Here is a 17,299-nt window from a genome sequence, read left to right on the forward strand (position 1 = left end):
TCAGAGCAACGTCAGCTTGGCTAATAAGTAAAGTCAGGGAAGCTATAAAAGGGAATATTTCTCTCAGAAAATGGGCGTCCTGCCCAAATGAAGAGAACAGGAAGGAACATAAACTCCGGCAAAGGAAATGCAAGGAGATAATAAGGGATGCAAAAAGAGAATCTGAGGAGCATATAGCTAGGAGTGTCAAGGGGAATAACAGAAACTTCTTCAAATATATCAGAAGCAGACAACCTGCCAGGGAGGCGGTTGGACCCTTAAATGATGCGGGTGTGAAAGGGATTATTAAGGTGGACAAGGAGATAGCAGAGAGACTGAATGAATTGTTTGTATCTGTCTTTATGGTGGAGGATACTGACCATATACTCCCTCCAGAACTGAGCTTCTCAGGCTTGGAGGCTGAAGAACTGGGCCAATTTGAGGTGACAAGAGAAGGTGTTCTGAACAGTCTTGAGAAACTAAAAATTAACAAATGGCCAGGGCCAGATGGCATTCACCTGAGAGTTCTGAAGGAACTCAAATTTGAAATTGCTGATTTCCTAGCAAAAATATGTAACTTGTCCCTGTAGTCAGGCTCTGTACCATAGGACTGGACAGTAACTAATGTAACTCTGATTTTTCGAAAAGGGATCTGGGAGATTACAGGCTGGTTAGCTTAACTTCTGTGCTGGGCAAATTGATGGAAAACAGGTTTAAGAACAAAATTGTTAAACATATAGAACAGGCCTTGCTGAAGGAGAACCAGCATCTACAAGGACAAGTCTTGCCTCACTAATCTTTTCAAGTTCTTTGAGAGTTTCAACAGGCATGTGGATAAAAGTAATCCCACTGCCATAGTATACATGGATGTACAAAAAGCTTTTGACAAAGTTCCCCACTAAAGGCTCTTGAGTAAACTTAGCAGTCATGGGAAAAGGGGACAGGTTCATGTGTGGATTGGTAACTGGTTGAAGGACAGGAAACAGAGGGTAGGAATAAATGGACAGTTTTAACAATGGAGGGAAGTAAGAAGTGGGGTCCCACAGGGATTGGTACTGGGACCAGTGCTCTTTAACTTTTGCATAAATGAATGGAGGAGAGGTCTATCAATGGCTACTAGTCAGAAGGCTGTGGGCCACCTCCAGCCTCAAGGGCAGGGTGCCTCTGAGTACCAGTTGCAGGGGAGTAACAGCAGGAGAGAGGGCACGCCCTCAACTCCTGCCTGTGGCTTCCAGCGGCATCTGGTGGGCCACTGTGTGAAACAGGATGCTGGAATAGATGGGCCGTGGGCCTGATCCAGCAGGGCTGTTCTTATGTTCTTATGATTTAGAAGTTGATCTAGAACTTCTGCTTCCCTCCCCCTTACTATCTGCCCTCCAGGACAGGCTGCTGGACTGTGGTGAGACTTTGCAGGACTGGAGCCCACAGGGAATGACTATTAGTTTATTTATTTATTTAACATATTTTTATACTGCTCAAAACTTATGTCTCTGGGCGGTTTACAACCAAATAAAAACACAAACAAGAAATTTAAAACACAATTTAATTAAAAAAAAACCAAAACCATTATTCTAAAAACAACATTAAAACAATTAAAACAATATCAGTTAAAAGCCTGGGTGAACAGTTGTGTCTTTAAAGACTTTAAAAAAATTGTCAGAGATGGGTAGGCGCTTATTTCACTAGGGAGCACATTCCAAAGCCTTGGGGCAGCACCGGAGAAGGCCCGTCCCTGAGTAGCCGCTAGACGAGCTGGTGGAAAATGCAGACGGACCTCTCCTGATGATCTCAATGGGCGGTAGGGTTCATGACGAAGAAGATGTTCTCTTAAATACCGAGGGCCCAAGCTGTTTAGGGCTTTATAGGTTATGACCAGCACCTTGTATTTTGCCCGGAAATGTATCAGCAGCCAGTGTAGCTCCTTCAATACGGGAGTAATATGGTCTCTCCTAGATCAGTGTTTCTCAACAGCCGGTCCGCGGACCGGCAGCGGTCCGCGGAGGCTTGAGTGCCGGTCCGCGACTAGGAAGGCAGGGCTCCAAACTGAATACGCTTGTTTTTCTATCCGCTTTTCTCTCCGCTGTAAAAGTTTTTCTCTCCCCGGAAATTCCGAGGCTCCTGGAACGTCAGTGGCCAATAGGGGTGGAGCAGGGGCGGGGCTTGTGCCGAGGCGGGAAGATAGCCCAGTCAGTGAGTGAGTGAGTGGAGAAATTGGGTGGTTGCTGGAAGGTGGTTTTTTGAGATCTTTGAAGGTGAGCTGCTTAAACTTACTGGGCTAAAAATAAGTGAGGTGCTGAGGCTGTGAGTGTTTGCTTTGACCAACTGCAGGGGGGGTATATTTAGGAGGGCGGGAGGGTTTACTTACCCCTCCCTGCCGCTTTCTCGCTTGTCGCCCACATGGCCAGATCAAGGCCCGCCACCGACCACCCACCCAGCTGCCCCCACAGAAGCTAAAGAAGCCGCCGCCGCCCCCACACGACCGAAGACGGCGAAATAGGTCCAAACTACTGCCTGCCCCAAACAACTGCCGCGGCTGCAGCCGCCGCCCAGCCGCCCCCACAAAGGCCCAATTTCAGGCCAAAGAAGCTGCCGCCGCCGCCCCCACATGGCCGAAGACGGGCCAAATCGGCCCAAAACTACTTGAAGAAGCTGCCACTGAGATTGCGGTTTTTTTCCCTCTGTGCTGCCAGGGGGATGCTTGGCGCCTGACTGTGCCTGTGCCGCCGCCGTCGACTGCTTCTCCTGCTCTTCAACTATCGGGGACTCACGCGAGGGAGTGGAGAGCAGAGCATTGAGGATAAATAAGCCAGTAGTGCTGTGCATGGCCACAGAGTTGGGATGCTGCACAGAAACACTGACCTGCAAACGGAGGCAGTCCCCGGATCCCATCCCATCCCCCCCCCCCGGGAAAATGGCCCTGTTCCAAGTTTCTTCGCTCCGCACTCGACAAAAGTTGCTCCCAAAGTGCCACTCCTTAATCTGGCTTTCCCTGGCGCAGACTCCTCACCCTGACTCCGCTCTTTGCGGGCTTTCCTCCCTCGGCCCTGCCCAATCCCTGCCTCTTGTTGCTCCCTCGCCTCTCTGCCCTCAAACCCCACTCCGACCTGCTAGCCTCTCCCTTTCGCCCGCCCTCGCTCGCTCTTACTCCTCCTAGCCGCTTCTTCTGTTCCAGCCCTTTCTCTGTTTTGGCGACGCCTCACTTCCCTCTTCTTCCGCTACAACTCTGAGTCTCCTGCAACTTTTCTTTTGCAGTCCCACGTTACGTGGGCTTAAATAAGCCAGCAGTGCTGTGCATGGCCACAGAGTTGGGATGCTGCACAGAAGCACTGGCCTGCAAACAGAGGCAGTCCCCGGATCCCATCCCATCCGCCCCCCCGCGAAAATGGCCCCGTTCCATCTCCGAGCTGCGCGGTCTGAGGGCTGCGCCGACCTGCTGCGCCTCATAAAGGAGCTTGCTAGATATGAAGAAATGGAGGATCAAGTAGTACTGACTGGGAAAGATCTGCTTGCTTGAGGATGGCTTTGGAGAACACCCTTTCTACTACTGTCTTGTTGCAGAAGTACCAAAAGTTTGTCATCTCTTTGCCATTCACAAATACAGCCCCAATATTGCTTTTGGGAGAAAGTAATGCAAGCATTCAAATAGTGCTTGAATGTGTTCTATTTTAATGATTCTTTTTTTATATGCATGTACTAAGAGTCTCCTTGGAATTTGGGAATGCATACTTTCCAGTAAGCAGACATGGCTCTTATTTATGGCTACATGGAAAGGAAGAATATTGTTGGTTTTCATACCAAGGTTTTATTTTGAATATCTCATTATCAGACTTCTTCCTCTGCTCCTAAAATATTTGAATATAATGTTCACATTAACATTGTGTGCATTTTGATATGTAAATAAAATACAGTTTATTGTTTAACAAATTTTATTTTATGACATTATTTAATTTCTTAATTAATTTCTTGTGTAAATAGTATGTAAATAAAATAGTTTATTGTTTAACAAATTTTATTTTATGACATTATTTTAATTGCAAGTTAATTGCAAGTAGATGCAAGTTTTGGACCGGTATAAAGTCTTAGATATATAAAATAAAATTAAACTTGAAACCCCTCTACTAACTGCTGGTCCGGGAAACTGCACACAAAGAATGTAGCGGTCCTTGACACTCTGCACAAATGATTTAGCGGTCCTTGAGTCCAAAAAGGTTGAGAAACACTGTCCTAGATGACCAAGAGACAAGCCTGGCTGCCGCATTCTGGACCAACTGTAGTTTCCGGCCTACGTACAAGGGCAGCCCCACGTAGAGCGCGTTGAAGTAATCTAGTCTGGAGGTTACCAGCAGATGTACCACTGTTTTATTCATTTATTACATTTGTACACCGCCCCAAACTTTCGTCTATGGGTGGTTTACAATAATATAAAACAAGTTAAAATATATACAAAAACTTAAAACAATTTAACAATTTAAAAATTTAAAAATCAGCCACGAATTAAAACCTTAAAAATTTAAAAAACAGAAAAAGCTTGGGTGAAGAGGTGGGTTTTCAAATGCTTTCTAAAAATTGTCAGCGATGGGGAGAATTGTATCTCAGTAGGGAGTGCATTCCACAGTCTCGGGGCGGCAAGCGAGAAAGCCCGTCCCTGTGTGGCCACCAGTCGAGCTGGTGGCAACTGAAAACGGACCTCTCCAGACAACCTCAGTGGGCGGTGGGTTTCATGACGAAGAAGACTTTCTCTTAGATACCCAGGGCCTAAGCCATTTAGGGCTTTATAATTTATGACAAGCACTTTGTATTTTGCCCGGAAACCTATTGGTAGCCAGTGTAACTCTATCAACTAAGGAGTGATGTGGTCTCTCCGAGGTGACCCAGAGACCAACATGGCTGCCGTGTTCTGAAGCTTCTGGACTGTGTACAAAGGCAGCCCCACATAGAGCGCATTGCAGAAGTCAAGTCTGGATGTTACCAACATATGTACCACTGTTTCGGGGTTGTTCATCTCAAGAAACAGACGCAGCTGGTGTATCAGCCAACGCTGACAGAAAGCACCCCTGGCCACCGCCTCAACCTGAGAAACCAAGGAGAGATGTTGATCCAGAAGTACTCCCAGACTGCGAACCTGTTCCTTTTGGGGAAGTGTGGCCCCATCTAGAACCGGAAGATCAAAATCGTCTCTAGAGTTCTGACCCCGCACAATATGTACCCCCATCTTATCTTGATTCAGTTTCAGTTTATTCTCCCTCACCCAGCCCATTACTGCTTCCAGGCAAGCATTTAGGGAAGTTATGCCATCTCCTGAAGAAGTTGACATGGAGAAGTAGATGTTGGTGTCATCAGCATACTGATAACACGCTGCTCCAAATCCCCTGATCTCTCCCAGCGGTTTCATGTAGATGTGAGCATTGGAGAAAGTATGGAGCCTTGAGGGACACCATACGTAAGCTCAGATTTCGAAGAGCAACAGTCTCCAATCGACACCATCTGGAATTTGTCCAAGAGGTAGTGGTGGAACCACTGTAAAACAGTGCCCCCAACCCCCTCAGATGTTCCAGAAGGATATTATGGTTGATAGTATCGAAAGCCGCTGAGAGATTCAAAAGGACCAACAGAGTCACACTTCCTCTGTCAACTGCCAATTGGAGATCATCCATCAGGCTGACCAAGGCAGTCTCTACCCCATAGCCGCCCGAAAACCAGTTTGAAATGGGTCTAGAGAATCAGTTTCCTCCAAGACTGCCTGGATCTGGGAGGCCACCACCTTCTCAATTACCTTGCCCAGCCATGGGAGGTTGGAAACATGCCTATAGTTGCTCAACTCTGAGGGGTCTAATGTAGGCTTCTTAAGAAGAGGTCTAATAACTGCCTCCTTAAGAAAAGGTGGCATCCTACCCTCCCTCAGAGAAGCATTTATGATTTCTACCAGGCCTCCTACAACAGCCTCCCTGCTAGATAGAACAAGCCACGTTGGACAAGGGTCAAGAGAACAAGTGGTAGGCCTCACTATTCCGAGCAGCTTGTCCACGTCCTCAGGAGTCACAAACTGAAACCGATCCAGTCGAACCACATAAGAGGAGTTACCGGACACCTCCAGTTCAGACATCAGATTAATATTGGAGTCCCTTTGGTGGCCAGCTTCAGTGGCCGCCTGTAGGCAGCGCCTCTGGCTGCAGCCCACTCTAATAAAGGCCAAGATCTCAGAAGCCCAATGGGTGTGTCTCACACCCACACCAATCAGGCAGAGAGCAAGCGTGGTGTAGTGGTTAGAGTGCTGGACTAGGACCGGGGAGACCCGAGTTCAAATCCCCATTCAGCCATGAAACTAGCTGGGTGACTCTGGGCCAGTCACTTCTCTCTCAGCCTAACCTACTTCACAGGGTTGTTGTGAAAGAGAAACGCAAGTATGTAGTAGACCGCTCTGGGCTCCTTGGAGGAAGAGCGGGATATAAATGTAAAAATAATAATAATAATAACACTATTAGAGTGAGTTCAGCCCCTGATAGCAAACAGGCTACAGCAAGGAGGACAAGAGCAAAGAAAAAGTTTTGGCCAGACCCTTCCCCACCCAGAGGAGAGTGGAGCATAGAAGCCAGATAAGAACTCCTTACCCTCACAGTCGTCTTCCAGTCACCCATTTTGAGGTCGTCAAAGAAACGGGCGCAGCTGACGTATCAGCCGAAGCTGATAGAAGGCACCTCTGGCCACCACCTCAACCTGGGACACTAAGGAGAGACTTGAATCCAGAAGCACCGTTAGACTGCGTACCTGTTCCTTCCAGGGAAGTGTGACCCCATCTGGAACGGGCAGATCAAGATCATCTCTCGAGTTTTGACCCCGCACAATAAGTACCTCCGTCTTATCTGGATTCAGTCTCAGTTTATCCCTCATCCAGCCCATTACCACCTCCAGACAGGCATTTAGGGACGTTATGCCCCCTCCTGATGATGCAGACATGGAGAAATAGACTTGGGTGTCATCAGCATACTGATAGCACCCAGCACCAAATCTGATGATCTCTCCCAGTGGTTTCATGTAGATGTTAAACAACATTGGAGACAATACGGAGCCCTGAGGGACACCATACAAAAGTTGGAGATTTTGAAGAACAACAGTCTCCAAGGGACACCACCTGGAACCTGCCCGAGAGGTTGGAGCAGAACCACCGCAAAGCAGTGCCTCCCACTCCCCCTCAGATGCTCCAGAAGGATACTATGGTTGATAGTATCTAAAGCCGCCGAGAGGTCCAAAAGGGCCAACAGAGTCACACTTCCTCTGTACATTCCAAGTTGGAGATCATCCATCAGGCTGACTGAGACAGTCTCCACCCCTTAGCCCACCCAAAAGCCAGTTTGAAATGAGTCTAGATAATCCGTTTTCTCTCTGGAATTGGGAGGCACCAACCTCTCAATTACCTTGCCTAGCCATGGAAGGTTGGAAACAGGCCTGTAGTTGCCCAGCTCTGAGGGATCCAAGGTAGGCTTCTTCAAAAGCAGTCTAATAATTGCCTTCTTAAGACAAGGAGGCATCCTGCCTTCCCTCATAGATGCATTTATAATCTCTGCCAGGCCTTCTACAACAACCCCCCTGCCAAATAGTATAAGCCATGTCAAGAGAACAGGTGGTAGGTTGCACGGTTCCAATCAGCTTGTTCACATCCTCAGGAGTCACAATCTGGAACTGATCCAACTTAACCACACAAGACAAGTTGCTGGACACCTCCATCAGGCATTGAAGTAATTGTGGAGACGGAATCTAAGTCGGCCCGAATACGAGATATTTCCCCCACAAAGAATTCATTAAACACGTAACACAGTGGGTAATCGATGGTTTCAGATTCTGATTCAGGGGAGGAGGGGCATATACTAGCTTTCACACAACCCTAAACAGCTCAGCCGGACGTGAACTTGTGGATGCAATACGGGCAGCAGGGGCGTAGCTATAATTGAGTGAAAGGGTTCAATGAATTGCTTATTTGCCACACGTATCACCTGAGCATAGATCTTCAAATGCGCTCTATGTTGTAAACTGTCGGGTTCGAGTCGAGTCTTCTTCCACTTGTGCTCCAGTCGCTATCTATTACAGTCATTTCCCACCCTTACAGGGGTGAAGGACCAATTAGGATGATCCACCTGAGAAGGTTATTGGATCCAATAGGATTTCAAGAAGCCTTGGAGGCCACTTGGTATATGGAAGAACTACAGAGGCTTAAGTGGTAAGGTAGTTGACTGTGGTCCCAGCTTCTACTCCAGAGTACTCTGTTGAGGAGCAGGTGAGGGTCCGCAGGCGGGGAGGTGGAGTGGCTGTGGTCTATAAGAATAATATCTCCCTTACCAGGATCCCTGTTAGGAGTGTCGGACCATATCAGATGTGTGTACTTAAGTTTGGGGACCAGGGATAGATTGGGACTTCTGTTGGTGTACCGATCACCCCGCTGCTCAACAGAGTCCCTAACTGAGCTGATGGACTTGGTCTTCGGTTTGGTGTTGAAGTCCCCCAGTATCACAAGCCTGGGAGACTCAATTTCAGGACTGATTTGTCTGGGGTGGCTTAGGAGTTCATAGCGGCCATGACAACTATGGGCCTATCTTAAGTGGTCTTGGGACCGACACACATTGCAGGTCACACGCTTGATTTGGTCTTTCACTATGACCAGGGTGGTGTTCCGTAGGTGGGGAATCCTGTGATTTCCCCATTGTCATGGATGGACCACCATCTGGTTTAAGGTTGGACTCACAGTCACACCCCACCATTGCAGGGGCAAGGGACCTATTAGGATGATCCACCTGAGAAGGTCATTGGATCCAATAGGATTTCAAGAAGCATTGGAGGGATTTAGTTGTGGCTCTGCCGATGATCCTGTTGATGCCTTGGTGGAGAACTGGAACAGCAAACTCACCGGGGCGGTAGACATTATAGCTCCTAAGCGTCCTCTCCGACCCGCTTCAAAACTGGCCCCTTGGTATACGGAAGAACTACGGGAGCTGAAGTGGCAAGGTAGACGACTGGAGCACAGGTGGAGTAAGACTCAGCTTGAATCCAACAGATTGCAACATAGAGCTAATTTGAAGACCTATGCTCAGGCAATAGGTGAGGCAAATAAGTGATTATTTTCTGCCCATATTGCACCCGGAAGTTCACGTCCGGCGGAGTTGTCCAGGGCTGTGAGAGGGCTAGTATGTGCCCCTTCTCCCTTGAATCAGAATCTGGAACCATCTACCACCTGCTGTGATGTGTTTAATGAATTTTTTGTGGACAAAATCTCTCGTATTCGGGCCGACTTAGACTCTGTTTCCACAATTACTTCAGTGTCTGATGTGGAGATATCTAGTGAGTCCTCTTATGTGGTTAGGTTGGATTAGTTCCAGTTTGTGACTCCTGAGGATGTGGACAAGCTGATTGGAATGGTGCCACCCACCACTTGTTCTTGACCCTTACCTGACATGGCTTATACTATCTGGCAGGGGGGTAGAAGGCCTGGTTGAGATTATAAATGCGTCTCTGAGGGAAGGTAGGATGCCTTCTAGTCTTAAGGAGGCAATTATTAGACTGCTCCGGAAGAAGCCTACTTTGGATCCCTCAGAGCAGAGTAACTACAGGCCTGTCTCCAACCTTCCGTCATGAAACCACTGGGAGAGATAATCAGATTTGGTGCTGGGTGCTATCAGTATGCTGATGACACCCAAGTCTATTTCTCCATGTCTGCATCATCAGGAGGGGGTATAACCTCCTTCAATGCCTGTTTGGAGGAGATAATGGGCTGGATGAGGGATAACGAACTGAGACTGAATCCAGATAAGATGGAGGTACTCATTGTGCGGGATCAAAACTCTGGAGATGAGATTGATCTGCCTGTTCTAGATGGGTTCACGCTTCCCCAGAAGGAACAGGTACGCAGTCTGGGGGTGCTTCTGGATCCGAGCCTCTCCCTGGTCTCTCAGGTTGAGGCGGTAGCCAGAAGCACCTTCTATGAGCTTTGGCTGATATGCCAGCTGTGTCCATTTCTTGAGATAGATGACCTCAGAACAGTGGCACATCTGCTGGTAACTTCCAGACTGGATTACTGTAATGTGCTCTATGTGGGGCTGCCCTTGTGTGTAGTCCAGAAACTCCAGCTGGTTCAGAATGCAGCTGCCAGTTTGGTCTCTGGGTCATCTCAGAGAGACCACCTTTGCTGATAGAACTACTATGGCTGCCAATAGGTTTCCGGGCAAAATACCAAGTGCTGGTTATAACTGATAAAGCCCTAAATGGCTTGGGCTCTGGGTATTTAAGAGAACATCTTCTTCGTTATGAACTGCACTGCCCATTGTGAGCGTCAGGAGAGGTCCGTCTGCAGTTGCCACCAACTCATTTGGTGGCTACTCGGGGGTGGGCTTTCGCTGCTGCTGCTGCTGCTTCAGAGCTCTGGAATGTGCTCCCTGCTGAAATAAGAGTCTCCCTATCTCTGACAACTTTAAAACATTCTTTAATGACGCACCTTTTCACCCAGGCTTTTAATTAAATATTGTTTTATCCCACTGGTCAGGCACCAGACCCTCATTGATTGACTACATAGCAATATCTCGAGCTTTAACTCCCTATGTAGTGAGATTCAAAATAGATGACTACTTAGAAAGTGACCACCTTCCGGTTACACTCCATTTGAAAACTATTGATCATGATATTATGGAACCTCCTGGTGATTTAGGGTTATTTAATGCAACCCAGCCCAGACGACTCAATTGGACCTCTCAGTTAAATGAACGTGTTACTAACCACTTAAAGACTGAGGCTTGCATGCAATACCATGCTAAGATGACAGATGCTACAGATAGTCATATTTTAATAGAAAATTATAACAATCTAGTATGCTCTTTTTACCCAATTTTAACTGCTAACAATTCTAAAAATACTAAGCCCCGTGCTGGATTTTCCCAGCCGTGGTTTGATTACGAATGCCATGCAGCAAAAACGGATCTTATTAACTCTTACAATCTTTATCGAATATTGTTTTAACAGTTTTAGCATCGTTTTAAAATGTTCTAAAAATTTAAATTATTGTAACGTGTTAACTTTTTACTATGCTATTTATTTTGTTTTAACTACTGTTCTAAGGTGTTTTTTTGGTCATTTATTTTAACTAATGTTTTAGCTTTTTATTTGTTGTAAACTGCCCAGAGACGTGAGTTTTGGGTGGTATAGAAGTGTGTTGAATGAATGAATGAATGAATAAAATCTGGCTAATCATTTTTCTCCTCTTTTGGGGGGACTTCTGCTACATTTTTGAAAATGTTAAGCATGTTTTTCCGTGCTCCTCATTAATATTTTTTTCTAAATGTAATCATACTTGGTTCATTAGAATGTAAGATGAATCCTACTAGATTATAGCAAAGGCCCATCTATTCCAGCATCCTTTTCCCACAGTGGTCAAACAGATGCCTCTGTTTAAACAGGGGATGAAGGCAAGCCCCTGTGACCCATAAAGTAAAGTGTGCCGTCAAGTCGATTTCGACTCCTGGCACCCACGGGCCCTGTAGTTTTCTTTGGTAGAATACAGGAGGGGTTTACCATTGCCTCCTCCCACGCAGTATGACATGATGCCTTTCAGCATCTTTCTTTATTGCTGCTGCCTGATATAGTACCAGTGGGGATTTGAACCGGCAACCTTCTGCTTGTTAGTCAAGCATGTCCCCGCTGTGCCACTTAAGATGACCCTATGCCCCATAGCAACTGGATATTCTGAGACGTATTGCCTTTAAACTTGGAGGTTCCTTTTAGTTATCATGGATAATAGGTTGGTCAACAGCTGTCGTTCATGAATTTACCTAATCTTGTTTTAAAGCTATCTAAACCAGTGACCATCATTATATCTTGTGACAAAGAATTCCATAAATTTTGTGGTATGTGGTAGAGTACTTTATTTGATCTGTCCTCTGTGTACTGCAAATAAAGTGTGTTGGTTGACCCTGAATTCTAGTATTATAGGAAAGGGAGAAAAACATTCTCTTCACTTTCTCCATCCTGTGAATTTTTAAATAAAACTCTATCATATATCACCTCTTAGTCAAACTAAAAAGCCCAAAACATTTTATCCTTTTCTCATGGGCAAGGTGTTCCAATCTCTTGATCATTTTGGTTGTCCTGCAGTCTCTGATGTCCTGAGATTATCCTTTATGAGATGGGGGTAGCCAGTACTTTAACTGCTGTCTGAGTTCTAAGCCCAAGTTTAGAATTTGTCTCTTTTTAAAAATTATGCTGCTTTCAAAGTTGACATTGTTCTTGAGTGATCTACCACAACCCTAAGATCTTTCCTGGTTAGTTGCTGTCAGTTTGGACCCCCATCCATGTATATGTGAAACTAGGATTTTTTTTTTTGCTCCATTGAATATCACTTTACATTTTTACACTGAACTTCATTTTTCCATTTGGTGCCCACTTACCTAGTGCAGAGAGAGCCCTTCAGAGTGCTTTCTAGTCTGCTTGGGTTTTCACCATCCTAAATAATCTGGTTTCATTCACAAGCTTGGTCTGCTAATGCCTGAATTTATTAGCATGTCAGCACTAGTCTCAGTATAGCTCGTTGGGGGACCCCACTGCTCGCTTTCCTTTGTTGTGAGAGCTGTTCATTTACTCCTACTCTCTACTTCCTGTTCAGTTATGAATTCATAAGAGAACCTTTTTTTTATTCTCTAACTCAGGGTTTCTCAACGTGTGGGTCCCCAGATGTTATTGGACTTCAACTCCCATAATCCTCAGCCCCAGTGGCCTTTGGTTGGGAATTATGGGAGTTGAAGTCCAATTACATCTGGGGACCCACACGTTGAGAAACCCTGCTCTAACTAGTAAGTTTACTTGAAGATCTTCATCAAAAACTCTTGAAGTCAAAATGGCAATTTCTAGGAAAACTCTAGGAAGCAAAAAAAAAAAAAAGGTTGCTGGGGCAAGATTTTCCTTCGTAGAGAAGCTAAGTTGATTATTCCTCCTCAAGGCTTGTTCTTCTTTACGCTTAATTATATATTTAGTAATGTTTGCTACCAGTTTATTTGGAACACACATTCAGTTTACTGGATTGTCATTTCCCACTGCTTTCTCCCCAGCCCCCTTTTTAAATGATTGTCATTTTGTTGGTTCTTTTCCATTCCTCCTATAAGGACACTGACTTTAGTGACAAGCTGTATACTCCCATTAGGGGTGTCAATCCCAGAACAGAAGTTCTAGTCTCGAATTGTGGCTTTCTTAATTGCAGGAAGTCTTCCCAAGTCGAGGAAGAACTGTTTCGGCCACCTAATGATACTGCGACACACTAGCTAGAAGGTTAAGCTGACAGCAGTTGGCCACATTGCCATTGCAAAGTTAAGCATTTAAATAGAACAGGCAGGGCCAGTTGAGTATTCTTTCTAGTCCATAAAAGTGGCCCCTACAGAGAAATACAAAGTCCATGAAAACCAAAGTGATTGATCCAGCTCACACTGTTTACATCATGGACATTCTCTTAAATACTCACAATTCTGCACCAAAAAGTTTGCATTTTGCAATCTGTATTAACTTGTGCAAATTAATTAATTTGTGTACATTGCTTATTTTGAACAATTCTGCTACTCATGGAGAGGGGCAAATCTTGCACACTGGAACTCTACCCCCTCACCACTGCAACTCCCATTCCATTTTCTCTTCTGGATTAATTGGGATCAAGCCTATTTATTTATTTTATTACATTTTTATACTGCTCCATCCTAAGGCTCTTGGTGGTGCACAACAACAACAAAAAGTCATTTAAAATATGGCTAAAGACAATATAAAAACAATTTAAAACCATTTAAAAACAGTTAACATTTAAGAACAGTTTAAAAACTTTGAAGTCCAGACCAAACAAATACATTTTAAGGGCACTCTTGAAGGCCAGCAATGAACCCAAGCTATGGATTTTGAAATTGGATTATGAAATTAGAGACCAGTTAGCTTAACGTTCGTTCCAGGCAAATGGATGGAAAGCAACCTCAAGGATAAAATTGTAAAGCACATAGAAGAACAGGCCCTGCTGGGATAGAACCAGCATGGCTTCTGCAAAGATAAATTTTGCCTCTCAAACCTTTTGGAGTTCTTTGAGAATGTCAACAAGTATGTGAATAAAGGTAATCCAGTTTACATCGTATACCTGGAATTCCAAAAAGCTTTCAACAAAGTTCCTCATCAAAGACTCCTGAGAACTTAAAGTCATGGGATAAGGGGACAAGTACATGTGTGGATTGCTAACTGGTTGAAAGACAGGAAACAGAGGGTAGGTATAAATGGAGAGTTTTCACAATGGAGGGAAGTAAGAAGTGGGGTCCCCCAGCTATCTGCACTGGGACCGGTACTCTTTAATTTATTCATAAATGATCTAGAAGTAGGGGTAAGCAGAAAGGTGGCCAGACTTGCAGATGATACCAAACTCTTTCAGGTAGTGAAATCCAAAACAGATTGTGAGGAGCTCCAAAAGGATCTCTCCAAACTGGGTGAATGGATGACAAAATGGCAAATGCAGTTCAGTGTTGGCAAGTGTAAAGTGATGCACATTGGGATGAAAGACCTCAACTTCAGGTATGCGCTGATGGAATCTGAGCTGTTGAAGACTGACCAGGAGAGGGATCTTGGGGTCATGATGGACAGCTCATTGAAAGTGTCAAATCAATGTGCGGCAGCTGTGAAAAAGGCCAGTTTCATGCTAGGGATCAAAGGGGATTCATAATAAAACTGCTAATATTATAATGCCCTTATACAAAACTCTGGTGCGGACACACCTGGAGTACTGTATACAATTCTGGTCACCACATCTAAAAAAGGTACATTTTAGAACTGGAAAAGGTGCAGAAGTGGGCAGCCAAGATGACCAGGGGCCTAGAACACCTTTCTTATGAGGCAAGGTTACAACACCTGGGGCTATTTAGTTTAGAAAAGACGACTGCCGGGATACATGATAAAGGTCTATAAAATCAAGTATATAGAGGGAAATTCTTCTCCCTCTCACATAACACTAGAACCAGGGGTCATTCCTATGAAATTGATTGTCAGAAAACTTAGGACCAACAAACAGAAGTACTTTTTCACACAATGCATAATCAGCTTTGTGGAATTCTCTGCCACAAGGTGTGGTGACAACCAACAAACTGGATGGCTTTAAGAGGGATTTGGATAACTTCATGGAGGAGTGGTCTATCAACGGCTGCTAGTCAGAGGGCTATAGGCCACATCCAGCCTCAAAGGCAGGATGCCTCTGAGTACCAGTTGCAGGGGAGTAGCAGCAGGAGGGAGAGCATGCCCTCAACTCCTACCTTTGGGCTTCCAGAGGCATCTGGTGGGCCACTGTGTGAAACAGGATGCTGGACTAGACGGGCCTTGGGCCTGATTCAGCAGGGAGTGCGTTCCACAGCCTAGAAGCAGCTTCGGAAAAGATGTTTGAGCTAAAGGAACTAGAAATTTGCTTTTATACTTCTTAAAAAATGAAAGCAGAGATAATATCCTTCTGAAGAATTGCAGAATACACAGAGCCCTGCAGAAGAGTTATGGATTTGAGAATGAGCAAGTCAGTACTCTGTTTTCAAAGCCACATATTTAGGAAAGCTAGCTATGAGGAAGCAGGACCCTTAAATGCTGTAGTGGTTCTCTATAGGACCTAAATGATGACCGTTTGTCCAGGTTTCAGTCTTTGCTCTGAAATTTAAATAGACTATTATGACCTATTCGGATCCATAGCAACAGTGTGTTGCCTACTGAATCAAGGAAATTCAGAAGGATGAACATGGAATATAGTGATGTCTGTGTGAAAGTCAAGAAAAGGGTTTGTATATTGTCCAGTTTTGACAGTATGTTCTAACTTGTGAGCACTAAGTGGAAGAGTCCAATACCTGGAGCTAAAACCATACATTTAAACGCTTTAAAAAACCTAAATGTAGAGTTTCACTGGAATCCCTAACGTTGTTTGCACTTTTCTTTCTGGTATGAGATGGGAGTGACATTGGTTTACCACTCCTCTAGGCTAGACAGTAAATGCCCCAGCACAAATCTTTGTTTGGCTTTTAACCTGCTACCCACACCTCTTTTTCACAAATAATGGATTTGGAGAGATCTGGGATACAGATTAACCTGGTGTTGCGCTGGGTCATAAATTTTACCCAGTGAGATTAAGTTGAGGGTACACAGTCTCTCACTGAGTAGAAATCTATCCATATAAGTAGGATGATAATGTATTCTGTGACATAATTATCCTTCATGGAGATTCCCTCCTCCCCCATTTTCTATTTAAGAATTGGCACTTCAGATTTTTAAATCTTGCATAGGTAAATGTAATGTAACTTTGTTCAGTTTTTTGTTATCAAGTGAAATAATAATAATAACAATAATAATGATAATATGCAGTTCAATGGCTGTAACAGCCCTGCTGGATCAGGCCCAAGGCCCATCTAGTCTAGCACCCTGTTTCACACAGTGGCCCATCAGATGTCTCTAAGAAGCCCACAAGCAAGAAGTGAGGGCATGTCCTCTCTCCTACTGTTGCTCCCCTGCAACTGGTATCTAGAGGCACCTTGCCTCTGAGGCTGGAGAGGTGGCCTATAGCCATCGGGACGAGTAGCCATTGATAGACAAATTCATGGAAGACAGTTCTAAGCCCCCTTTAAAGCCATCCAAGCTAGTGGCTATCACTATCCTGTAGCGGAGAATTCCATAGATTAATTATTCACTGAGTGGGGGAAACTCTGCTGCTCTAAGACCAGAGTTAAGGCTATCTCAATATGACTCAAGCTCCACAAAGCTGGGGAATTGGAACCTAAGGCTGATGCCTCAACATGTGTGCCCTTTGATCAGTTATGACACAAATTGTGCACATTTACAACTTTTCCTCCATGCACCCACACTTTTCCTTGGTCTTTGAGGCCCAAATCAAGATGGGCGGGATGGATTGCCTGGCACCAGCAAGGATGACACATGTCCTGGTCTTGCAAGCTAATGAAGTAAACGACATTCAGTCATCGGTCAACTCACAGGAGAATTACTCTTGCGATACAGATACTTGATAAGGCAGTACAGGACCAGGACAATGTGGGGTGCCAGATACTCCATCCTCCCCATCTTGATTTGGGTCAAAGATCAAGGAAAAGTGTGGGTGTATGGAGGGCAAGTTGTAAATGAGCACAATTTGTGACATTGCACATCATTACTGATCAAGGGGCACAACTGTTAAGGCATTAACCTGAACTCGGGTCTTAAATCAGCAGGGTTTTGGTTTTTTTAAACACTTGAATTTCCATGGTTCTGAAAAGGGTGTTTGTGTGTTTAAAACTCCAAAGACTCTAGGCCAGACCTG

The 17,299-nt window shown here is 45.0% G+C and overlaps 1 protein-coding gene across 13 annotated transcripts in view; it reads left to right on the forward strand.

Moving 5' to 3' along the window:
- PAN3 (poly(A) specific ribonuclease subunit PAN3) overlaps positions 1-17,299 on the forward strand; it is a 111,540-nt gene that overhangs the window by 18,244 nt on the left and 75,997 nt on the right. The window contains exon 1 of one of the 13 annotated variants that reach the window (XM_053305718.1): positions 15,723-15,775. The exons of the other annotated variants lie outside the window; for them this stretch is intronic. Within the exon in view, the coding sequence (XP_053161693.1) occupies positions 15,731-15,775 (45 nt within the window). The 5' untranslated portion in view covers positions 15,723-15,730. Of the gene's footprint in view, positions 1-15,722; positions 15,776-17,299 lie in introns of those variants that run through there. 13 annotated transcript variants of the gene reach the window in all.

This window comes from Hemicordylus capensis, chromosome 3 (assembly GCF_027244095.1).
Source record: "Hemicordylus capensis ecotype Gifberg chromosome 3, rHemCap1.1.pri, whole genome shotgun sequence".
Lineage (NCBI taxonomy): Eukaryota > Metazoa > Chordata > Lepidosauria > Squamata > Cordylidae > Hemicordylus > Hemicordylus capensis.